This window comes from Kogia breviceps, chromosome 8, assembly GCF_026419965.1.
Source record: "Kogia breviceps isolate mKogBre1 chromosome 8, mKogBre1 haplotype 1, whole genome shotgun sequence".
NCBI classification, from domain to species: Eukaryota; Metazoa; Chordata; class Mammalia; order Artiodactyla; family Physeteridae; genus Kogia; species Kogia breviceps.
This window is the reverse complement of record NC_081317.1, coordinates 6,956,662-6,981,656: the sequence shown is the minus strand read 5'-3', so window position 1 is coordinate 6,981,656 and position 24,995 is coordinate 6,956,662. Positions and strand designations below refer to the sequence as shown.

At 42.8% G+C, this 24,995-nt stretch overlaps 2 protein-coding genes across 6 annotated transcripts in view; one reads left to right on the top strand and one right to left on the bottom strand.

The window, feature by feature from the left end:
• Positions 1–250: 250 nt before the first annotated feature.
• Positions 251–2,347, bottom strand: DOLK (dolichol kinase). The gene has a single exon (XM_067040574.1). It carries the CDS (start codon positions 2,021–2,023, stop codon positions 407–409), a length of 1,617 nt encoding a protein of 538 aa, XP_066896675.1. The 5' UTR covers positions 2,024–2,347; the 3' UTR covers positions 251–406.
• A 45-nt stretch (positions 2,348–2,392) lies between these two features.
• NUP188 (nucleoporin 188) overlaps positions 2,393–24,995 on the top strand; it is a 45,499-nt gene continuing 22,896 nt past the window's right edge. For 4 of the 5 annotated variants that reach the window (XM_067040572.1, XM_059072554.2, XM_067040571.1 and 1 more), the window contains exons 1-11: positions 2,393–2,464; positions 10,126–10,180; positions 11,380–11,453; positions 14,284–14,368; positions 14,935–15,015; positions 15,496–15,540; positions 19,424–19,516; positions 19,653–19,772; positions 21,920–22,131; positions 23,494–23,608; positions 24,250–24,450. In XM_067040572.1, coding sequence (XP_066896673.1) covers positions 2,433–2,464; positions 10,126–10,180; positions 11,380–11,453; positions 14,284–14,368; positions 14,935–15,015; positions 15,496–15,540; positions 19,424–19,516; positions 19,653–19,772; positions 21,920–22,131; positions 23,494–23,608; positions 24,250–24,450 — 1,113 coding nt within the window. In that variant the 5' untranslated portion in view covers positions 2,393–2,432. Of the gene's footprint in view, positions 2,465–10,125; positions 10,181–11,379; positions 11,454–12,333; positions 12,389–14,283; positions 14,369–14,934; positions 15,016–15,495; positions 15,541–19,423; positions 19,517–19,652; positions 19,773–21,919; positions 22,132–23,493; positions 23,609–24,249; positions 24,451–24,995 lie in introns of all 5 variants that reach the window. The other variant, XM_067040573.1, reaches the window with a different exon arrangement.

The following is a 24,995-nucleotide window of genomic DNA, read 5'->3' as shown; positions in this document are numbered from 1 at the left end:
ACATGAGAATTGAGGCCCAGAGTGATTAAGCAACCCACGCAGTTAAGAAGTGGTTCAGCCGAGGATTCTGACCAGATGACTCTGACACCAGAAACTGAAGTGTTAACCACTCTGCCCTACGGCCTCCAGTGTCCACTCCGGCCCCCCCGAGGACTGCAAGGTGAGGGGGGCCCTATGGCCCACTCAAGCTCTTTGAGCTGTTGCAGTATCCTTTAAGCCTTTTTGCTTTTTAAAATATCAGCAAAACTAAAACCGGGAGTGCTTTGATTTTTATTTTAAATCTGATTCAACTGAAAAATTAAATCTGCTTCTCCCCTCCTGGCTCTTCAAGCCCAAGTGGCTGGCTGCCGTGGGGACCATTTGTCTTCCCCATGTCCCTGTTTCCTTCATCGCTGCTGCACAGCAGCTAGGCCATCAGCAATATCAGGAGGTAGAGAGGCAAAAGGAGATTGTCTATCTGCGTAGTGTATGCTTCTAGGAGGGACACGGTGCTGATGGACCCCAAAATCCAAGCATAACTGTAGTTTAAGTCCACTCCACTGTCGAAGATTAAGATCAGAGCTACAGAAATGATCTGGGCAAATATAGATGTCATGGTCCCCTCAAAAGTCTTTTTAGTTCCAGGCCAGCGAATCTCCCCCATAGTGCTGCCGAATATGGAGGCCACAGTGTCGCCCACACCGACGGCCAGGACTCCTGCATAGGGGACTAGGGCCCTGGCTCCCCCTAGGCTACCCTTCTGTGTGCAGGGTCTGGGGACTAACCAAATGGGAAGAGACATGCCTAGGAGCAGGTAGATGTGGGTCAGGATGAGCGGTCCACTGTCTCGTTCATCCAGGAAGAGGGACAGGAGGCTTCGCAGAGTGTGGCCCAGGGGCTTGATGCGGAAGTAGCGCACATACTCTAGGAAGATGAAGACCGCCAGACATATGGTGGCAGCCACGTAGAGCAGTGGCCGGTCCAAGATGATACCTGGGACGTAGGTGGCTACCACAATGAAGTGGAAATACTTCCGAGCAATGGTGGGGGCCTGGTGCTTCTTGGACTCGGAAGATGACCGCTTGGCATTCTGGTATAGCACCACCAGGCAGGCTAAGGTGGCCAGCAGAGACCAGTAGGCTAGGAGGTAGACTCGGGTCTCTGTCTGGAAGAGGAATTGAAAAAGCCACAGCAGGGGGTTCCTGCGGATGAGCCGGTGCAGCCAGGGCAGCACCACGCCAAGGCCCAGTACACAGGTCATGAGGTGGAAGAAGATGGAAGAGGCCCAGGTGCCTGAGTCCATGAAAACAAAGAGGGTGCTGAAGAAGATGCCCATGAGCACCACCCCTACCACCACTACCAGCAGGAAGAAGTCCAAGGGGTCCCCCTGGCTTTCCACCACAGCCAGAGAGCGCTTGATGAGCTGGTTGAGCATGAAGCTGAGGCCACCCAATACCAGCAGAGCCTCTCCAGGGGTGAAGCAGTGGGGCAGCAGATACAGCAGGATCATGTTGAGGTAGACGAAGATCAGCAGGACCTCCAGGACCTCGATCACCTCGCCTACACTCAGCGAGTGCTTCATGATATAAATGATGACACCTCCAGCCAAGCCCGACATGACACAGGTGTTGGTGGGCACTGGGCGAGTGATGCCCAGTGCCAGTACTGATGAGAAGAGGGCCACTGCCATGCCAGTGGCCGCCACCACAATTCCAAACCGCTCGAAGTATGGGTTCCCCGCAGCCTGGCAGCGCTCCTTCATAACCAGCCCGAGCAAAGGCATGACCACCGAGGCGGGCAGTAGGCCACTGTTTGCGGACATTCGAAACTGGAAGACAGCGCTTCCCTGCTGTAGCAGCCGGTCCCACTTGTATTGGACGTAGAAGGCCTGCACCGCGAGGGCCACGGCGCACCACGAGTATCGATCCCACACCGCTGCGTGGATGCTCAGCACCACTACGAACACCACTGCCGCCTCTGCCAGCACCGAACCGCTCAGCGGAGCCCCAGGCCCAGGGGCCGGGGAAGCGCACTCTCGGGTCATGTCTTTAGACCTGAGACCCCGGGGGAACTGGGGTGACTAGGAACGCCCTGGACTCTGGGCCCTTTAATCCCCGCCGGGCAGAGAGCGGTAGCTTCGCCCAGCCAGCACCTTCTCTCTCCGTTCTCCAGCTGCGAGAAGGGAAGCTGCACTGTAGGCCACTCTCTGACGCCTGGGAGCTGGCGTCGGGCTACCCTCCACCGCCTCACACCTATGGCGTAGACTTCGCCCCTCGGCCGCCTCCCTCACAGCCTCGGCCGCCCTAGCCCGGAGTTCCTCACCTCTCTGGGAATCGCCATGTTGGCCCCGCCCCGCCGTCACGTGACGAAAAGCCCCCGTCCACGCCCAGGAGGCGAGAGATCACGTGGGCGTGGCGTCTGGGGGCGGGGTTGGGGCGCGCGCGCGCGCGAAGATGGCGGCGGCCGCCGGCAGTCCGTGTGTGAGGTGCGGAGCGGGCCGAGTCGGCGGGCGTGACTGTGAGGCGCGGGGTCGAAGCCGAGCAGAAGCGGGGCGGGAGTTGGGGGCTAGATGTGGCAGCAGTGGCTGGGCGAAGGCCGGCTAGGTGGACGGGCTCCGGGACGGGAGGCGGTTACAGCCAAACGGTCCCCGGGCGCGGGGGTCTGAGGTGACTTCTCCAAGAGGGGGGCCGGTGCCTCACCACTTCCCTGGACTCCGGCCTCCTGTCTCCCTACCCGGTCCCTTTCCCTTCCTCCCCTCTCCCCTCGGCGAGTCCCTCGGCGCCCCCCTCCCCCCCCCCCACCGCGCTTCCTGTGCGGCGTGACGCTCCCTTGAGGCGAGACTCGGCGCTTCGCGGTCGCCCGGGGGAGCCCCTACCCGGGCCGCGCTGCAGCCTCCTGTGCCCGGCCCGGCGGCGCTCCCCGGGTTACCCCCTGTGCTCTCGTTGGGAGGTCTGTTTCGGGAGTCGCCGAGCCATCTCCTGGCAGTTTCTGGCCTCTTTAGTCGCTCAGCCTTTCATTCATCCGTCTAGTCGTTTTCTCATGCATTGATTCCGTCAGCGGACATCCCACCAGGCACTGTACTGGGTTTTGGGGACGGGAAGAGAAAATATTAAAAAGAAAGAGACGGTTCTTGCTAGCGTACAGGCGCACTAGCGCCAGACACTGGCGACGCGCTTTCTTTTCCCCCGTGTTATCTTCTTGAACTCCCACAACTCCGGGAGGCACCCTGTAATTTACAGATGACTCACAAACCCAGCTCGGAACGGGCTGCGTGTCCGACTCCGAAGCTTTAACCGATCGACACGCTTCCATCTCGCACTTAACGGCTTGAAGTGTTTTTCCTTTCCACCCTCCCGCCTAACCGTCCCTGTCACTTCTTGTTCCCTGTGCCAGCAGTGGTTCCCCACTTTTTTGTCGTGTTCACTGCCGTAGCCTCAACACCCAGAAGAGCATGTAATAGGCTCTCAGTAAACGTTTATTCCGTTTGCCATTTCCTTCATCACTCAGCTCTAGTGGGGTTTTCTTCTTTGGAATTTCCATGGAACTACTTCCGAACCTTGTGAGGACCTTTTTGCTTTTTCTTCCTCTGCTGTTTCGTGTCAGCTCTTCTGTCGGGCAGCATTGTGGTCGCTGTGCTCTCCTTTTCTTAGGCTTATCTTACAGCCATTGTGGAGCTTGGGTAAAGTTTAGCTCCTGCAGGGCAAGGCGCGTCCTTCATGAAAGAGGACAAGGGAAGGAAAGCTGTTAGTCTGCCTGAAAGATGCTCTCTTCGTCCTGGAGAACCTGCCAAACTCATACCTGAAGGTGGAAGGAATGACACTAGGGATTTCTAGGCACTGCTTTGCTCGTAGCTTGTTTTTAGGATCGATCTTTTTTTTCCCTTTTCCTTTCTATTTGTGTTGGAAGGCATGCTATAGTGATTGGGATTATACTGAAGAGCAGCCTTCTGTTTAAAGTGCCTAGAGGTCTGAACTAAGAGGAAACTTAAAATTCTCTTCCCGGGGCCTGCTGATTGGCAGATGACCACAGACAGGCCACCTTACCATATGCGTCTGTTTCTCCGAATGAGAATCGTTTTCAGAGCAGTACTGAGGTGGCTGTGAAGCATGTGTGTTAATATGAGCTGGCACTAGTCAAAACTGCAGTAATACTCAGGGTTTGGGGAGGATCACTGAGGGTTTGACGGGAAGTCAGTTTGAATTTTGGCATTTTGGCGTATCTATTGTGTTCTTCAGTTAATGTGTGCTTAAAAAACAAACAGACAAAAACCCCGTGGTTTGAAAAGCGTGCTGCTTAGCTTAATCCTCAGTTCATGCAAGAGAGGTGTGCCTCATCTGTGGAGTCAGAGCATCCATGAGCAGTGGCTGCTTGTGTTCATTATTTCCGTGTGGAATATCATCACTGTGTTTCTCAAAAGAACGGTCTCAGAGTAGGTTGACTGTGTCTCAGGCTTTCTATCGAAAGGACTCTATTGTAGAGACTGTTAATTCTAATCTCCTAGTTGCTTTCATCCAAAGGTTTCCGACCACATGGATCTCTCTAAGGAAGATAAGTTCCAGTTTCATTAACTTCAGCTCTTTTAGGAATGGAATTCCATGTTGTCTCCTAGAACATTGGACTGCAAGTCAGTAAATTTTTTTAACCTCACCTTTGAGGCAAGTTATTGAATTTCTGTGCCTTAGTTTCTACCGAAAACACTTAGCTCAAATTAATTTATTTTGTTAATTTACAGTATCTGTAAACAAATGACAGACACTGTAGCACTTATTTCATTTCTTGAAAGTATATATGGAAGATGTTACTCTGAGGCTTGAATTAGACATCACAATTCCAACCATGTCTGTTGGGTCTTGAAAATCACCTGCTCAAACCTCCAGATCTCAATTTGAGGTGAAGTCTTTCATTGATCCCTGGATCAGTACCCAGTGATCTCTCTTTTCTGTCCTATATGGTTATTTTCCTTTGTAGTGTCTAATTATTAGGATCATGCCCTTTGGTACTTTCTATTTTTTTGCTGATTGTGTAAGGTATGTTTAACATCCTTTATCATTCCCAACACTAAGCTTACGAGTATCGTGAAGGTCTTAGATTTATTTGGGTCCCTATTATTCCTAGACCATAAATGTGTAGGAATTGAGGATCCAGTAACACTCATTTTCACAAGGATTCCCTTTCTGATAAACCACTGTTTTCTCCTTTATTCTGCCTTCTCTTGGCACTTCTGCATATAATATTTGTTATTTCTAGTTTTTCTGTTCCAAGTAGGTTACAAGTCTAAAAGGGACTCATATCATTCTTATTCTTTAATATTTGCTCATCAGCATGTATATTTTGAGCGTCTCCTGTGTACCAGCCGCTGTGTTAGGGAATGGTCTGCCACTGTAGGACAGAAGGCTTCACCTCAGTCTTTGCCTGCTTGCAGCATGAAATTCTTGGGTGCAGCTTGCTTGAGGCAGTGTAATGTAATGATTGAACTCTGGAGTCCTGCAAACCTGGGTTCAAGCCCTGGCTCTATTATAAATTAGCTTTGTGGTCTAACAGAAATTACTTAACCCCTCTGAAACCTTAGTTTCCTGATGAGATAATGGGGATAATAATAGTATTTGCTTCGTAAGTAAGTTGAAATACTCAGTAAGACAAAGCATTAAAGACTTACTTAGCACAGTGCCTTACATAACTGTGCTCAATAAATGTTGGCTAATCTTGTTATCAAACTCATTCTCAATAAACATTGTTTTTGATACCTTATAACAAAAAGACCATAATATAACTTAGTTTTGCAAATGAGTCTTAACTTCTAAAGAAATAGCTAACTTTTTTTCTTTTAAGTAGTAAGTGTAAAAATTACTGTATTTCTCTAAGGCAGTGATCTATCTCCAGTTTTGTTTTGTAGCAGAATCTTTTTCTCCCCATTCCTCCCCACCAAAAAAAAAAAAAAAAAAGCCATTATATCAAACATAAAGGCAAAGAAGATCGGGACTTCCCTGGTGGCGCAGTGGTTAAGAATCCTCCTGCCAATGCAGGGGACACGGGTTCGAGCCCTGGTCTGGGAAGATCCCATATGCCGCAGAGCAACTAAGCCCATGCACCACGGCTACTGAGCCTGCGCTCTAGGGCCCGTGTGCCTCAACTACTGAGCCTGTGTGCTGCAACTACTGAAGCCCACGCACCTAGAGTCCGTGCTCTGCAACAAGAGAAGCCACAGCAATGAGAAGCCCGCTTTCCACAACTAGAGAAAGCCTAATGCAGCAGCAAAGACCCAAAGCAGCCAAAAACAAACAAAAAAAACAGAAAAAAGGCAAAGAAGATCTATACTGACCGGGTCTTTTACCTGCTCCTCTGAGACAACCTGATGCCCTAGAGCAGTGGTAATTTAGTAATTCATTTGAGTACGCATTGGTAATTTAGTATTTCATTTGAGTACTCATTTTAAAATGTAGATTTCCCATGCCCAACCTCTGAGAAAGAGTAGCTCTGGGTGATGACCAGGATTCTGCAGTGTTGCTATGTTGTTTCCAGCTGATTTTGCTGTTTGGGCTGAGGACCAACTACATTTTGAGAAACACTCTTAGAACATTTTCTTGTTTTTTTTTTTTTTTTTAAATAAATAAATAAATTTATTAAACAAAAATACTTGACCTACAAGGGAACGCTTGTAACACTGTTGGTAGAACGTAAATTTTAACAGCCACTATGGGAAATAGAATGGAGGTCCTCAGATACCAAAATTAGAACTATGTATGAGGCAGCAATCTCACTTCTGAGTGTATATCCAAAGGAAATAAAATCACTATCTCAAAGAGGTATCTGGACTCGCACATTCATTGCAGCATTATTCACAATAGGCAAGATATGGAAACAAAGTTAAGTGTCCATCATCAGATTAAGAGATAAAGAGGATTTAGTATCTATACACCAAGGAATATTATTAAGCTGTGAGAAACATGAAATCCTGCCATTTGAGACAACACAGATGGAACTTGAGGGTGTTAGGAAAATTTAAAAATTCAGACAAAGAAATACAAGTACCATACTTACATATGGAATATAAAAAAGCCAAACTTGGGCTTACCTGGTGGCGCAGTGGTTGAGAGTCCGCCTGCCGATGCAGGGAACACGGGTTCGTGCCCCAGTCCGAGAGGATCCCACATGCTGCGGAGCGGCTGGGCCCGTGAGCCATGGCCGCTGAGCCTGCGCGTCCGGAGCCTGTGCTCCGCAACGGGAGAGGCCACAACAGTGAGAGGCCCACGTACCGCAAAAAAAAAAAAAAAAAAAATGCAGGGGTGAGGGTTCAATCCCTGGTCTGGAAACGAAGATCCCATAAGCCATGCCGTGCAGCCAAAAAAAAAAAAGGCTGGTGATGCATCTGTGTCTGTCACTGAACTCTGAGCTCCAGCAGCATAGAGACTGGGCCTGTCTCAGCCACTGGCGTGTCCCCAGCACAGGGTCAGCTCACGAATGTTACAGAATGGTAAGGACAAACGAATACCGATTCTCCACGCCCCTTTCATCTTCACTCAAAGGGACCGAACCCTCAGGCATGAGAGACATAGGTTGGCTCTCTCGTTTGTTTTAACTGTACAGATTTTGGTATTACAAATACACACAACTTGAATTTGAGTAAACAGAATTCTGGATCCTGGCAGCTAGTCCTTGAGTACAGGTAGTGGTATTCTCAGTCTCCTGGGACTCACTGCTACCTAGCTAAAGATCAAAGTTCTGAAAGCAAATGCAGATACCTCAGCTCATTGATGCTCACGCTTTTGAAATTGGAAGATGTATGATCAAGAAAGAGTAATTTAGCTCAGGCATACAACAGTGTTCAATTAATGATAAATTTCTTTCCATTAATTGTGATGTAGTATTAGCCCCATTATTAGCTATTTATTATATAATAGGTATCTAATCTGTTTTGTGCAAACCAGAAGCTATCCTTGGTAAAGTAAAAGCATATGCCATTTTAAAGCCCCCTCCCTTTACTTTTGCTAATTCAGATATATCAAGCAAGTAAGTTAGATGATAATTATTCTCTTTACAAAAGGCATTCTTCCAAAATTTACTATACATTTCTTTAAATAGTGAGCTTTCTTCTGTCTTTAATTTCTTAGGGCTTGGCTTATTCGTACCTTTAAATATAGATTATAAGTACAAAGAGATATATTTGTTTCATCAACTGGATTTAATCTCCTAATTTTTTTTTTTTTTTTTTTTTTTGTGGTAAGTGGGCCTCTCACTGTTGTGGCCTCTCCCGTTGCGAAGCACGGGCTCCGGACGCTCATGCTCAGCGGCCATGGCTCACGGGCCCAGCCGCTCCGCGGCATGTGGGATCCTCCCGGACCGGGGCACGAACCCGTGTCCCCTGCATCAGCAGGCAGATTCTCAACCACTGCGCCACCAGGGAAGCCCCTAATCTCCTAATTTTTGGATAGTGAATGCTCTCGTTATCAGAAAGATGATTAGTGATTCCACAGTGCAGTTGTGGGAGTTGGTGATTATTGATTCAGCAGAATCGAAGTTGTTTTCTTAAAAGCTTTAACCTTTAGGAAAGATTTGTAATTTTTAGGTGTTTTTAATCCTCTTTTGATGGGAACCTGAACATTTAAAAATAGATAGGATTAGTGCTTTGTGTTACTGTCTTAATGGGGAAAAGATTTTTAAATTTATCCTCATAGTTAATATAACCTGCTTTCTTCTTGTTAACTGCCTAGTATATTCTATTAGGACCTTTTCATTGTCTCTCTGAAAATAGGCTTTCTAAGCAGGTTAATTATTTTAGGTTACTATTCTAGGGCTTATATAGGATCTCCAAAAATATAATCCCTATGCTTTTTATAATCCTTTCTTTTTTTTATGACTTAAAAAAATTGTTTATTTATTTATGGCGCGTTGGGTCTTTGTTGCTGCATGTGGGCTTTCTCTAGTTGCTGTGAGCGCGGGCTACTCTTCATTGCGGTGCATGGGCTTCTCATTACAATGGCTTCTCTTGCGGAGCACGGGCTCTAGGCCCACAGGCTTCAGTAGTTGTGGCATGTGGGCTCAGTAGTTGTGGCTCACGAGCTCTAGAGTGCAGGCTCAGTAGTTATGGCGCATGGGCTTAGTTGCTCTGTGGCATGTGGGATCTTCCTGGCCCAGGGCTCGAACCCGTGTGCCCTGCATTGGCAGGCAGATTCTTAACCGCTGCGCCACCAGGGAATTCTCCATAATCCTTTCTTTTTTTTTTTTTTTTTTGCTATACGCGGGCCTCTCCCGTTGCGGAGCACAGGCTCCAGACGCGCAGGCTCAGCGGCCATGGCCCACGGGCCCAGCCGCTCCCGGACCGGGGCACAAACCCGTGTCCCCTGCATCGGCAGGCGGATTCTCAACCACTGCGCCACCAGGGAAGCCTGTTCCTTCTTTTTTTGCTTCCTCTTGCTGTGATGTATATTCATTAAAGGACTCACTTTTGGAATCTTGCTGGAATTAAGTTAATATAAATCTGAAGTAGATTCTGATAAGATGTATATGATAAGCCCTTTAACAGCCACTGTTTTTTCCATCACTCTATCCATATTCTCCAGAGATGCCACATTTCTCCAGAAATACGCCTGTTGTTGAGTGATGAGTTGATGGTCTTGGAGGGCCTTCTGAGGAGGGGCGGTGTGGGGGGCAGCTTCAGCTCACTGTGGGGTCAAGGACACTGGTGGCAGAGGTACTGGGGATACTGATCGGTGTGAGCTGTCTTGTAGGCCACCATTTTGACACCAAGACCTGGCCCCACTCCTCACTTGTGTTTCTTTTGTCTCCTGTATTTAGCACTGCATGTGGTACCTAGTGGGAATTCATTAATGATTGAATGAACGTAGTGCCGTTAATAATGACTGTTAGACTTTACTGGATTGAGAAAGTGCATTATGTCATGTATTTAGAAAATTTGCTGAAGGTGTTGGGGGTCCTGAAATAGATTAGTCTTTTTCTGGATTTTTGTTCCTTATTGGTCACGACATTTTAATGCGAAGGGAGGAGATAGAAATACTAAATTGAGGCATCTTCTTAGCATAGAAGATGTACTGTAATTCATTAATTACTGTGTTTCATTAATTCTAAAATATACATTTTTTTTTTTTTTCCGAAAGAGCAAGGTTACCTCTGCTTTCTGTCATTTTTTAGGAGCAGTAGAGAACTGTGGACAATTTTGCTTGGAAGGTCAGCTCTGAGAGAACTGGTAAGTGGTGTGTTCTTGAATGGATTCTGGGGTTCTTTGTGTAGTTTATATTACCAAAAATGCCCTTCTCTTTGAAATAGGAAATAAACACCTTTTATTATTCCTAAAATTAATTCCTATTTTATTCCTAAAATAGGCATTATGCATTCTCCACTTCTCTTTGCTGAAATGCAGTGTGTCTTTTTGCGGTACGCGGGCCTCTCACTGTTGTGGCCTCTCCCGTTGCGGAGCACAGGCTCCGGACGCGCAGGCTCAGCGGCCATGGCTCACCGGCCCAGCCGCTCCGCGGCATGTGGGATCCTCCCGGACCGGGGCACGAACCCGTGTCCCCTGCATCGGCAGGCGGACTCTCAACCACTGGGCCACCAGGGAAGCCCTGCAGTGTGTCTTACAGCCTAGCTGTTGAAGTTTTCTAAATCTCCACTTTTCTTTGTACCTCAGTGATTCCTTTTCTGAAAAGATACCAGTGCTACTTGACTGGCTGCTGAGAGTAGGGGTACAAACACCATTTTACTACCATAGGCTAACAAAGATTCTCAGGCCTTTTCTCTGTCTCATGTTGACTTGCCTTTTCTTCCTTTTCTGTTTAGCTAGCTGCTTAGGTCACAGAGGCTGAGGTTTTTAGGATATTTCCAAGTATATAATCAATAAAGAACAGTTCTTCATGTGGATCCCTGAGTGTTCTGACTCTGTGAGGCTAAAGTGTTAAGATGACATATAATTATTACTAGTGTTGTTATTATAATTAGCATAATGAATGTTAACATCATTTTTAGAGCCTTAACATTTTTTGATATGCCTTCATCTGATAATTCCACGTCTGAGAATATATTTTAAAAGAAAGAAATTGTTTTGGGCACAAAGCTCTTTACCATAGTGTTATTCATATAAATAAAGAATTATAGCCAGCTTAAATGTATCTAACATTAGAAGAATGGTAAATAAATTATGATCTAGCCACTTGATAAAATATTATGCAACCACTAGAAAGGATGTTTATCAAGATTTTCATAATAAGGTTAAATCATTATGTTAGAATGTTAAGTAAAGAAAAACAAGCTACAGAATTCTATATTCAAAATTATTTCAACTGTGGGGAAAAATGCATATTAAAAAGACTCAAAGGAATATGTTATCCTCAGTGTGATCCTGGAATCTGATTAAAATTGCATTTGTATAATTTCCTTCTTCTTCTCCAGAATCAGATTGAGGCAGAGCTGAATAAACACTGGCAGCGGCTATTAGAAGGGCTTTCTTACTATAAACCTCCCAGGTATGGCTATTCGGTGGGTCTCTTTTGAGTAATTCCCCTGAGGAACCTGACATAGATGAAACCACCCTTATGTAGGATTCTGTGATATTACTGTGTTAGTTAGATCAGAGGGTATATAATTTGGATAACCAGGGAAAAAGAGTAGGGCGCATTTTTTTCTCTCTGTTGAAGAAAAGGAAATTCCTTCTGGAAATACAGTATTGTTGAATCCATTGTATAACCCTAGTATCCAGGGATGAGGATTTATTAAATACTCAATTAAGATTCCTAATAGTTATTTCAGTCCATCATGTTTGTGTGAGAGACTGTCAGCACCAAATGCTAGGATATAACAGTGAACAATGCTGACACAAAATAGCAGCTGACACTCACGTATTTTTTGCTATGTACCAGTTACTGCTCTAAGCAGTAGACTTATGGTAAGTTATTTAGTCCTTACAACAGCCCTTTGAGATAGGTACTATTTTTGTTCTTTGTTTGAATATATAGATTTTTTTTGCTCGGCAGTGGAAAAGAACAATAATAAAATAGAAAGTGGTTAAAAAAGAAGACTTTTATCTTAATTCTTAGTCCAGCTCTCATTCTGTTATGCAACATAGTTCTCAAGCTGCCCTCATTTCCCTTCTACTTCTGAACACCTGTTGATTTTATTACATCTTCGCCTTCCATCTTCATTCTGTTAGGTTAGTGAAGAACTTTATTTTTTTGATCATCTATTAACCCTTCCCCCATAATTATTTTGAAGTAACTCCCAGACATCATGTTATTTTATCTGTAAATACTTTACTATGTATCCAGAATATATGGACTTGAAAAAAAGAAGATAAACACTATGTTATCACATGTAGGTATTTTTATTATTATTGTTTCCATTTTACAGATGGGGAAACTGAGGCACAAAGAGGTTAAGTAACTTGCCCAAGGTCACACAGCTAGTAAGTGGTAGAACCAGGATTCAAACCTGGCAGTCCTTCTCCAGTGTCTGTGTTCTTAATCATCATTCTGTGTTGCCTCTTTCAGACCTTATTGTTTAACTTTATACTAGCCTTTGTGTTGTGGATTTTCTGTGAAATGTGAGAGTCTCTCTTAAAAAAAAAAAAAAAATCCAACAGCAATATGCTTTAGTTCACAGAATGGGCATTTGTGGTATGAATTTCTTTTTTTAAAGAGAAAAGTTCCCTTTGTAGTAGCATGGGATTTAAAGTCTGACAGACTTTTTTTTTTTAACTGCAGGCTTAATTTGAATTTAACACAGATTTTTAAACAGTTTTAACTTTTTTTTTAATGTCCTTTTTCTGTTCCAGGGTTCAGCCCAGGGTATCATATTGCATTTAGTTGTCATGTCTCCTTAGCTGTTAGCTGTGACAGTATCTCAGTCTTTCCTTGGTTTTCATGACCTTGAATAGTTTTGAGGAAGACTGGTCAAGTATTTTGTAGTAGAATACCCTCAATTTGGAAGTCTGATTTCCTTTTTTTTTTTGCGGTACGTGGGCACCTCACTGTTGTGGCCTCTCCCGCTGTGGAGCACAGGACCCGGACGCGCAGGACCAGCGGCCGTGGCTCACGGGTCCAGCTGTTCCACGGCATGTGGGACCCTTCCAGACCGGGGCACGAACCCGTGTCCCATGCATTGGCAGGCGGACTCCCAACCCTGAAAGTCGGATTTTTTTTTTTTTTTTTTTTTCATTATTAGATTGAGGTTGTGGGTTTTTGGAAAGAATACACTGAGGTGAAGTACCATTCTTATCACATCATGGCAGAGGATACATGTTATCCACATGAAGTCACTGCGGATGTTAACCTTGCTCACTGGGGTAAGGTAGCATTTGCCAAATATCTCTTCTGTAAAGTCACTCTTTTCTCTTTCCCTACTCTATTTTTTGGAAGTGAGTCACTCAGTATAGCCCGCTTTCAGTGTGTGGGTGTAGTGAAATTAAACTACCTCCTGAAGGGGGTAGCATATATGTGTGTTACTGGAACTCCTTCTGTAAGGAAGATTTTTTCCCTTCTTCCCCATTTATTTATATATATATATATATATATATTCATTCATTCATTTATTTAGATCATTATGGACTCATGTATTTCATACTTTGTTTATACTTTGTTCCAGCTTTGGCCATTGGGCATTCCTTGAGGTTTTGACATGTCCCCATGCTTTTGTTTTCTGAATATTTTCTTACTTTCTGGCATTACAAGATGCTCCAGGCTCATCTAGTATTTTCCCCACCCCAGCTCTAGAATCAGCCATTTCTTCAAGGAGTCCTGATACCTTTTGTTAGAGAATGGGATTAGAAGTAAAGATCTGGGTGCTGGGTGTGCTCGCTGCTACTGAAATGTCATATCTTCTAGGCCTTCTCAGTGGACATAGATAATATATGTATGTATACTAACAGACCTGGTTTTAAATTTCACCTCAACTTTTTATTAGCTGTGGGATTTTTGGTAAGTTATTTATTCTTTCTAAGTGTTGGTAATTCCATTTGTAAAATGGGGATAGTAATGTTTACCTTCCAGGATAGTTATAAGGATCAAAAATAATTAATGTAACTAAGTAGATCTACAAATAACATAGTTGTAACTATAGTTTGTAACAGACATATACTATATTTATTACTTAGATATAGTTTTGTGTTATAAAGTCTGTAGAGATGAACTTGTATGTGTGTGTGTATGTGTGTGTGTATGTGTGTGTGCGTGCATGTGTGTGTATTTTATAGGCACCTAAAAAGGCAGAAAAAGGTCTGTGGTAAAAATATCTTTAATTTTTTGTTTTAAACCCCTAGAGGGTCATTGGGAATGAGGAAATGATTCACTGTTCTTTTCATAGTCCAAATTCAGCTGAAAAAGTGAAAGCTAATAAAGATGTAGCTTCACCACTGAAGGAACTGGGTTTAAGAATCAGCAAGTTTTTGGTGAGTAAAAATTAGCACTGGCTCTGTTTATTACCTGCAGGGTGGATATGCGTGGTTTGGTTGTTAGTGATTGTTAGTGAAAATTCAGTTTATTTCAGTTTCAGAGATTAAATTGAGCATATTATATTTCAAAAATGCCCAAGTTGCAACTCTTCTTGCTAAAAGCCACAAGTCAAGTTGCCTGACCCTGTTTACTGCATATCATAGAGTTTTCTTCAGCATATTTGGGGTGTTCTTTAAGTCGCCTAGATTGTATTTAATTATGTAGCTGTTTCCTTTTCATTTTGGAAACCCAGATCATGCCTGCTGCTATATTAATGTTCTTGGTGAATAAGCACAGTTGTTTCTGACATGTAAGTTTAACTGGCATGTAAATTACATGTCAGTGGCTGCTCCTTTTTTCTCCTATTTGGGTTAAAATTATGTTGTGTGAAATCTTTTAAAATAATTTTTGTTTATTCAAGTTCCATGTTCATTTTAGAGAACAAATCTTTAGATTGCTTTGCATGCTCTGTGTGGTTTCTGACCGCAGGTGGCTGTTCCTCCCTTGTAACCTCTGTTTTCAGGGTCTTGATGAAGAACAGAGTGTGCAGTTACTCCAGTGTTACCTTCAAGAGGATTACAGAGGTACTCGGGACTCACTAAAGGTTTGTAGTTATGTCCATCTCCCTTCTCCTGCCTTTATCCTTTTCCTTGTTGGTTTTAGATAATTCAGGATTTTGGTACCAGTTCTCTGCAACAGAGATAGGTGATCAGATACAGCCATTCTCAGGAAAGACTTTGTAAAGCTTTAAAAAACATATGCTTAAGTCGAGGTCTGTCCTCAGACTTGGAGGGGCCGAGAGGTCAAAGATAGACATGTTAATCATAGAATCACAGGATGTCAGAGCTGGAAAGGACCTGAGACAACATCTAGCCTTTCCAGCCCCTGATTTTATATATGAGGAACTTGAGGCCAGAGGAGAGGGGCAGGGAGTTGAGCACAGACTTGGATACACTTAGGTAAAAAAATGTATCCAGAAATGAACGGGCAATTATAATCTTGAAGGGTAAGGTAAAGATGTTTACCTTTTTCTTTGTTAATTGATTTTGCTAATAAGATGGCTCTTTGTTCTTTTTTCTTTCAGACGGTACTGCAAGATGAGAGGCAGAGCCAGGCCTTAATCCTGAAGGTCAGTGCTAGTCACCATTTCCATTCTTTGATGTAAAATTGGGCAACAGATTTTTGACTCTGTTCTGAGCATTGCTGGCTTTTTTAAATGCAGTAGGATTAATTTGAAGTTTTAAGTTTCTTTATCTTTCTTTATCTTTCTTTCTTTATCCGCCCCCCACCCCCAAAGTTGTATTTTTGTTTTATGATTTTCTTTGCTGTGCAAAAGCTTGTAAGTTTGATTAGGTCCCATTTGTTTATTTTTGCTTTTATTTCTATTGCCTTGGGAGACTGACCTAAGAAAACATTGCTATGATTTATGTCAGAGAATGTTTTGCCTTTGTTCTCTTCTAGGAGTTTTATGGTATCATGTTTTATATTCAAGTCTTTAAGGCATTTTGAGTTTATTTTTGTGTATGGTGTGAGGAAGTATTGTATCTTTGACCTTGATTTACATGCGGCTGTTCAGCTTTCCCAGCACTACTTACTGAAGAGACTATCTTTTTTTCATTGTGTATTCTTGCCTTCTTTTTCAAAGATTAATTGACTGTAGGTGTGTGGGTTTATTTCTGGGCTCTCTATTCTGTTCCATAGATCCATATGTCTGGTTTTTTTTTGGCTGCACCATATGGCATGCAGAACTTCCCTGACCAGGGGTTGAACCTGTGCCCCCTGCAAGTGTGGAGTCTTAACCACTGGATCATCAGGGAAGTCCCCATATGTCTGTTTTTGTGCTAATACTATGCTGTTTTGATTACTGTAGCTTTATAGTATTGTCTAAAGTCTGGGAGGGTTATGCCTCCAGCTTTATTTTTTTTCCTCAGGATTACTTTGGCAATTCTGGGTCTTTTATGGTTCCATATAAATTTTAGGATTATTTGTTCTAGTTCTGTGAAAAATGTCGTGGGTAATTTGATAGGGATCGCATTAAATCTGTAGATTGCTTTGGGTAGTCTGGCCATTTTAACAATATTAATTCTTCCAGTTCAAGAGCGTGGGATATCTTTCCATTTCTTTGAATCATCTTCAGTTTCTTTTCTTTTCTTTTCTTTTTTTTTTTTTTTTTTTGTGATATGTGGGCCTCTCACTGTTGTGGCCTCTCCCGTTGCGGAGCACTGGCTCCGGACGCGCAGGCTCAGCGGCCATGGCTCACGGGCCCAGCCGCTCTGTGGCATGTGGGATCTTCCTGGACCGGGGCACGAACCCGTGTCCCCTGCATCGGCAGGCGGATTCTCAACCACTGCGCCACCAGGGAAGCCCCATCTTCAGTTTCTTTTATCAGTGTTTTATATTTTATAGTTCTCAGCATATAAGTTTTTCACCTCTTTGGTCAGGTTTGTTCCTAAGTTTTTTGGTGTGATTTTCTTTCTTTTTCTTTTTTTTTTTTCTTTCTAAAAAAATTTTATTTTATTTTGGAGTATAGTTGACTTACAATGTGTTAGTTTCAGTGTACAGCAAAGTGATTCAGTTTTACATATACACATGTCCATTCTTTTTCAGATTCTTTTCCCATATAGGTTATTACAGAATATTGAATAGAATTCCTTGTGCTATACCGTAGGTCCTTGTTGATTATCTATATGTGATTTTAAAAGGGATTGTTTTTTTACTTTTCCTTTATGATATTTTATTGTTATTGTAAAGAAACACAGCAGATTTCTTTTTGTTTGTTTGTTTGTTTTTGCGGTACACGGGCCTCTCACTGTTGCGGCCTCTCCCGTTGCGGAGCACAGGCTCTAGACCCTGCGCGTCCCTGGCTCATGGGCCCAGCTGCTCCGCGGCATGTGGGATCTTCCTGGACCGGGGCACGAACCCATGTCCCCTGCATTGGCAGGCGGACTCTCAATCACTGCGCCACCAGGGAAGCCCAACACAGCAGATTTCTGTAGTTAATCTTGTATCCTGCTACCTTGCTGAATTTGTTTATCAGTTCTAGTAGTTTTTGTGTGGAATCTTTAGGGTTTTCTATGTATAGTGTCATGTTATCTGCATGTAATGGCAATTTCACCTCTCTCTTCCAATTTGGATACCTTTTCTTTTTCTTCTCTGATTGCTGTGGCTAGGACTTCTAATACTGTGTTGAATAGAACTGGTGAGAGTGGGCATAGGATCTCATTTTAACATGGAATTTGACCATGACTTCTGAAGTAGTTTCCTATTTGGTATTTAGTGAGAACTGGGTACATCAGTTACAGTTAGGACATACACTAATGGTATTTTTATATTTGCTTTCATGTATTTGGCATGTCAGTTTATTTATTTATTTTAAAATATTTATTTATTTATTGGCTGCCTTGGGTCTTTTTTTAAAAAAATAAATAAATAGGGCTTCCCTGGTGGTGCAGTGGTTGAGAGTCCGCCTGCCAATGCAGGGGACACGGGTTCGTGCCCTGGTCCGGGAATATCCCACATGCTGCGGAGCGGCTAGGCCTGTGAGCCATTGCCGCTGAGCCTGCGCATCCGGAGCCTGGGCTCTGCAACGGGAGAGGCCACAGCAGTGAGAGGCCTGCGTACTGCAAAAACAAAACAAAACAACATTTATTTTTATTTATTTATTTATTTATTTGCGGTACGCGGGCCTCTCACTGTTGTGGCCTCTCCCGTTGCGGAGCACAGGTTCTGGATGCGCAGGCTCAGCGGCCACGGCTCACGGGTCCAGCCGCTCGGCGGCATGTGGGATCTTTCCGGACTGGGGCACGAACCGGCATCCCTTGCATCAGCAGGCGGACTCTCAACCACTGCGCCACCAGGGAAGCCCCATTTATTTATTTTTGACTGAGTTGGATCTTTGTTGCTTCATGCAGGCTTTCTCTAGTTGCAGCGAGCGGGGGCTACTCTTCGTTGCGGTGTGCGGGCTTCTCATTGCAGTGGCCTCTCTTGTTGTGGAGCATGGGCTCTAGGCTCACAGGCTTCAGTAGTCATGTCTCGTGGGCTCTAGAGCACAGGCTCAGTAGTTGTGGTGCACGGGCTTAGTTGCTCCGCAGCATGTGGGATCTTCCAGGACCAGACTTCAAACCTGTGTCCCCTTCATTGGCAGGTGGATCCTTAACCTCTGTGCCACCAGGGAAGCCCTGCATCGGGTCTTAGTTGCGGCACATGGGCTCTCTAGTGGCTTGTGGGCTTCAGAGCTTGTGGGCTGTGGAGTTGCAGTACATGGGCTTAGTTGCCCTGTGGCATGTGGGATCTTAGTTCCCTGACCAGGGATCGAACTGGCGTCCCCTACATTGCAAGATGGATTCTTAACCACTGGACCACCAGGGAAGTCCCTGGCCTGTCAGTTTATAGCATTGGGTATTAATTGAATGCCCAACTGAGAAATCATGCTAGAAAACTTGTTTATATTTTTAAATAATTCCTTTTATCTTGTATAACTTTACTTGTATCCTAGTTCATGAAGGTCTTTTGCTTTCTTTTGGCCTAACACTGTTTCCATTTCTGTGATTATTTATACAGATCTAACTTTTCCATTCACATCTTTTTTAAAAAAATTAATTAATTTATTTTTGTCTGCATTAGGTCTTCATTGCTGTGTGTGGGCTTTCTCTAGCTGCGGCGAGCAGGGGCTACTCTGTTGCAGTGCGCAGGCTTCTCATTGCAGTGGCTTCTCCTTGTTGTGGAGCACGGGCTCTCTGCGTGTGGGCTTCGGTAGTTTGGGCTCGCAGGCTGTAGAGTGCAGGCTCAGTAGTTGTAGCACACTGGCTTAGTTGCTCCGTAGCACGTGGGATCTTCCCAGACCAGGGCTCGAACCCGTGTCCCTGGCATTGGCAGGTGGATTCTTAACCACTGCGCCACCAGGGAAGTCCCCCATTCACATCTTTAAGTGATTTTTTAATCAATAAATTAAAAATTGAATATCTTCTATGCAAAGGTGAGTAACTGATTTTGAATCTTTGGGTTCTTCCCAGATTGCAGATTATTATTATGAAGAAAGAACCTGTATTCTTCGTTGTGTCTTACACCTTCTCACTTATTTTCAAGATGAAAGACACCCCTATAGGGTAAGCCCATTTAGTCCTCTTGTTTCTCTTTACCCTGTAAAATTCAATCCTTTTTATAATTTATTCATATTTCTGTTCATTTGAATATTTACCTTTTACTCAAGATACAAGTTACTGTTTTGGATTTTTTTTTAAGGTTGAATATGCAGACTGTGTTGATAAATTGGAAAAGGAACTAGTTACAAAATATAGACAGCAATTTGAAGAGCTTTATAAAACTGAAGCACCAACATGGGAGACACATGGAAACCTTATGGTATGTGGTTATTAGGCCCTCCTGTAACGCTCAGGAGAATTGTATATCTGCTCATAGAGCTCTAGGTTAAATTATTTATTCACCTATGAACTTAAAACATTTATAAATTATCATTCTTTAGAATAGTTTAAGCATGTGATATGGATCAAAACATTGACTTTAACTAATGGTATTTAATTTGGACCTCCCTCTTGACTTTGTCTCTCCAGTTAATTTATTTTTTTTCTTATCTGAAATATTCTCTTAGTGGTTAATGAAACTCTGAACCCAAGATTTCATCTTATTATCATTATCTGTTAAGTGTGTGACACTAGTCTAATTGTTTTATCCTAAATCTTAAACCAATGTGCATTTATAGATTAGAACATGACCTTTTTTGTTTTGAAATTATTATTATTATGTTTATTAAAACAGTTCAACCAAAATACAGACAGTAGCTATTTAAAATATTTAATAGAAGAAAAGAGCTCACTTATAATAGCAACAAAAACATAAATTTCTCAGGAATAAGCTTACTATAATCCAAAATCTAAATGAAGGGAACTTGAAAATGCTAAAAGGATATAAACAGTCATAATCAAATGGAAAGACATGGCGCCTTCTTGAAAATAAAGACTCAGCACCAAGTGTCAGTCCTTCTTATTTTAATGTATAAATTTACTGTGATCCTAGAAAAAATACTAACAAGTATTTGCTTTGCCTTTTATTTTGGAACTAGACAAGCTGGTTCTAAAATTCATTTGAAAAATAAGTAAGAGTAGCCAAGAAGTTTTTCGGTAAGGAAGATAAGCTTTATTAGATAATAAGACTAAAGTAATTTAAAGCATGGCATTGGTACATGAATAAATAGACTGATGAATAGCACATAGTAGAAAGTCTAGTGTAGACCAAATGCTGATAGGGAATTAATGTATGATAAAGGTGGCATTTCGAATTAATGGGGAAATGTTGGGTTATTCAGTAAATGGTGTTGGAACTACTGGGTAGCCATCTGGAGAAAAATCAAACTGTATATATCTCATTCCTTCTACCAGAAGAAAATCAGAGATCAATGATTTAAATTTTAAAAATTCAACTATAAAAATACTAGAAGACACATGGGAGGTAGTTTTGTTTTTATTTTTTTGGATTGGAGAAGACTTTTTAAAGTAAAACACAGGACTTCCCTGGCGGTCCAGTGGTTAAGACTCCACGCTTCCACTGCACAGGGCACGGGTTCCATCCCTGGTCGGGGAACTAAGATCCCTGGTCGGAGCACTAAGTGCCATGTGGCCAAAATAGATAAATAAATAAAAATAAAGTAAAACTCAGAAGCCATAAAAGAACAAAGAAAAGATAAACCCGGCAACATCAAATCAAAAACTTTTACAAGGCAAAGAAACAAAAATAGTGCTATAAGTAAAGTCAAAAGACAGACTCATAGCATAAAGGATTCTTGAAATAGAAAGAACGCCTGTAAGTCAGTAAGCAAAACCGAACAGAAAAACAGGCAGATGAAATACATATTTACATGACAACACTCACATCCAAGGGATGGGATAACGGGCACTCATACTTTGCTGTTTGAATTTGTATACTTTTGAATGGGAAACATTATGACAATATCTAAAAATTGAAAAGCACATATTTTTGACCTAGTAGTTCCACTTTAAGAGTTTATCCTATAGATACATTCACACTTACATGAAATGACTGTGTAAATGACAAATCTGTAGCATCCCTCAGCTTTATTCAGGTATAGTTTACATCCAGTAAAATTCATTCATTTTAAGTGTACAGTTTGAATTTCGCAGTTGTATATAGTTCTATGCAGTAACCACCTTCATGGTCAATATATATTGATAGAACATTTCTGTCTATCCAGTAAGTTTGCAGTTAGTCTGTGACCCCTGGCCCCCAGCAACTACTAGTCAGAATGAATGAATGTGTGTGGCATATTATTGGAAAGAAAGACAAAAACCTCTAACAGTGGTTGCCTCTGGGGATAGATTTGGATGACTGGGCAATAGGAACTGTAGGGAGGGATACTTTTTTTTTTAAATCTTATTTTTATACATGTTTTACCTAATAAAAATAACTCGAAGAATTTAAATGTGTTTTAAAATCTGACTTTATTTCTCTCCCATTTTTCTTCATTCGTTGTGCAGACTGAGCGCCAGGTGTCTCGCTGGTTTGTTCAGTGCCTTCGGGAGCAATCCATGCTGCTAGAAATTATTTTCCTTTATTATGCATACTTTGAGATGGCACCTACTGACCTATTGGTATTAACCAAGATGTTTAAAGAGCAAGGATTTGGTAGTAGGCAGACTAACAGGCACCTGGTAGATGAAACCATGGATCCTTTTGTGGATCGGATTGGGTAAGTCTGAATTGAGGTCTTAGAACTTGTACAATGTTTAGAGTTTAGAGCATTGATACTAGAGTGGTCCTGTGAATGGGTGAAGGGAGGGGCTAGGTATACTTTTCACTTAATGGGTGGGGAAATAGCTGGGTGTACTACCATGTTCTAGGTCATTCAGGGAGTGAAGACTTGGATTGAGAGGGATATCTTTTCTCAAAATAAGTATCACATTCTATTCTTTTACTTACTGTTTTCATCTAAGAGTTCATCCTTTCGTTCTACAAAAAATTTGTTGAGCAACTGTTGTAGACCAGGCACTGTGCAAATGCTAAGAAGACAGTGATAAATAGGGGAGTTGTATTCCCTGCCCTCTTTGACGTCATAGTCTGTGTACTTTGAATTTTATGGAAATGGGTATATCCACATTTTGAGGCCTGTTTCCTCTGTGAACAAAAGTACACGCTTGACGGACTTTCCTCGTGGCACAGTGGTTAAGAATCCACCTGCCAATAGAGGGGACACGGGTTCGAGCCGTGCTCCAGGAAGATCCCACATGCCATGGAGCAACTAAACCCATGCACCACAACTACTGAGCTTGCACGCCACAACTACTGAGTCCCACGTGCCTAGAGCCCGTGCTCTGCAGTAAGAGAAGGCACCGCAATGAGAAGCCTGCACACCACAACGAAGAGTAGCCTCCGCTCACCACAACTAGAGAAAGCCCGTGAGCAGCAACGAAGACCCAACACAGCCAAAAATAAATAAATAAAATATTTTAAAAAAAATACACACTTGACCATTGAGACATTTGATCTGGCCTAGATGTAATTGGTGGCTGTAGAAACCTTCAGTACTAGATCTGTGCTTTGATAGGCAGAAGACACATGAGCCTACCAAGCATTTAAAATATGGCTGGTGGACTTCCCTGATGGTCCAGTGGTTAAGATTTTGTGCTTCCACTTCAGAGGGTGCGGGTTCGATCCCTGGTTGGGGAACTAAGATCCCACATGCTGCGCAATGCGGCCAAAATAAATAAATAATAAATAAAAGCTAAAAAATAAGACTGGTCATGGGAATTCCCTGGTGGTCCAGTGGTTAGGACTCTGCGCTTTCACTGCTGAGGGCCTGGGTTCAATCCCTGGTCAGGGAAGTAAGATTCCACAAGCCGAGTGGTGCAGCCAAAAAATAAAAAATAAAATATGGCTGGTCAAATTGAGATGTGCTGGAATTGTAAAATACATATTGGATTTAGAAGTCTTAGTATGAAAAAAGAATGTGAAATAACTCAACCTTTTTGACACTAAAGTGTCTTACATTTCACGTTAGTCTCCATTGAGGTTCAGAGTAGCATGTATGACACCATGATATTTTTCTTTCCAGCTACTTCAGTGCCCTTATCCTGGTGGAGGGCATGGATATTGAATCCTTGCATAAGTGTGCTTTGGATGACAGAAGAGAACTGCACCAGTTTGCCCAGGACGGGCTTATTTGTCAGGTGAACTTGAAGCAGCCTCTTAATTTTTTCAGATGGTTTATAGTTAGTAGTAAGTTTTTAACCACTCAACTATACTGCCACATAAAATTTTCCTTATTGTGGAATTTGTGGTTCTACATTGTTAAGAAGTTAATTGGATCTGGAAGAAGTCTCAGATTTGTTAGTTATTTTCACAGAGGTGAGAGTTGAATCTGTGAGAACAAGTAGAGTGACCCAGGGAGATGATATAAGGACAGAAGAGGCCCAAGGACAGAACCTTGGCCGTTGTCTGCATTTATGGAGCCTGTGAAAGAAGAGGAAAGGGGAAGAACATGAGATGAGATGGTCAGATAGAAAAAGAGGAGAGTTCTGAGAAAGTTCTAGAAGGATCGGGGAAATTTTCTAAGGAGTCTCTAGTTGAACATGTATTTTATAATCTTAATACTACTTAAAATCAAGAGAGAAAACTGGGGGTAAAGGGAAGAGTAATTGAGGGGTCTAGTAACGAAGTAGCTGTGGCTTGGGAAGAGTAAAATGTCAGAATGGGAGAGAGGGGCCACTGAGGATGAATGGAAGTCTTATTAAGCATGGTGAAGGATCCTCTGGAAGGGTCTTGACCCTTTCTGTTAAGTGACACAGATGTTGTTTTCTCTTTTCATTAGGATATGGACCGTTTGATGTTGACCTTCGGGGACATTCCACATCACACCCCAGTGCTTTTGGCTTGGGCTCTCCTCCGTCACACCCTGAGTCCAGAAGAGACAAGCAGTGTTGTCCGGAAGATAGGTGGCACAGCCATCCAGCTGAACGTATTTCAGTATTTGACCCGACTACTCCGCTCACTGGCCAGTGGGGGAAATGATGTGAGGCTCGGGCTATTGGTGTTTGAGCTTGAGAGTGGGCAAAGAGCGGGGCAGAAGCTCATTAATGAGTCATGATAATAGTAATTGTCAAGGACATGGATAATGAAAATAGTTTTGTAACTAACCTTTATAGAGCATTTACTGTGACAGACTTGCTCAGCACTTTCTGTATAATATCTTGTTCCATCCTTAAAATAATTCTGTGCACTAGGGCTTATCATCCTATTTTACACATTAGGAAATTGAGACTGGGGGAGATGGAATTGGCCCACAGAAACAATAAATTGGCAGTAAATGGTGGATACAGTTCGAACTATGTGTGACTCTTTGCCAGTATGTTATGCTGCGCCACTTAGTATCTCTTAGAAGATAATCATAATCACTGGTCATAATCATTGGTCATAATCACTGGAGAAATCTTTTTTGGGGGCTTATTCATTCAACTGTACAGGATGAATTAGAAATTCTCTTGAGTCTTGTGTTGGGACTTAATTTGAGTGACACAGTTTAATCAGCTTGTTTTGACGTGCTAAAGGAAACCTCAG

What these genes read in the sequence shown, in the direction of transcription:
- DOLK (XM_067040574.1), bottom strand. Translation starts at nt 2,023, where the DNA reads ATGACCCGAGAGTGCGCTTCCCCGGCCCCTGGGCCTGGGGCTCCGCTG.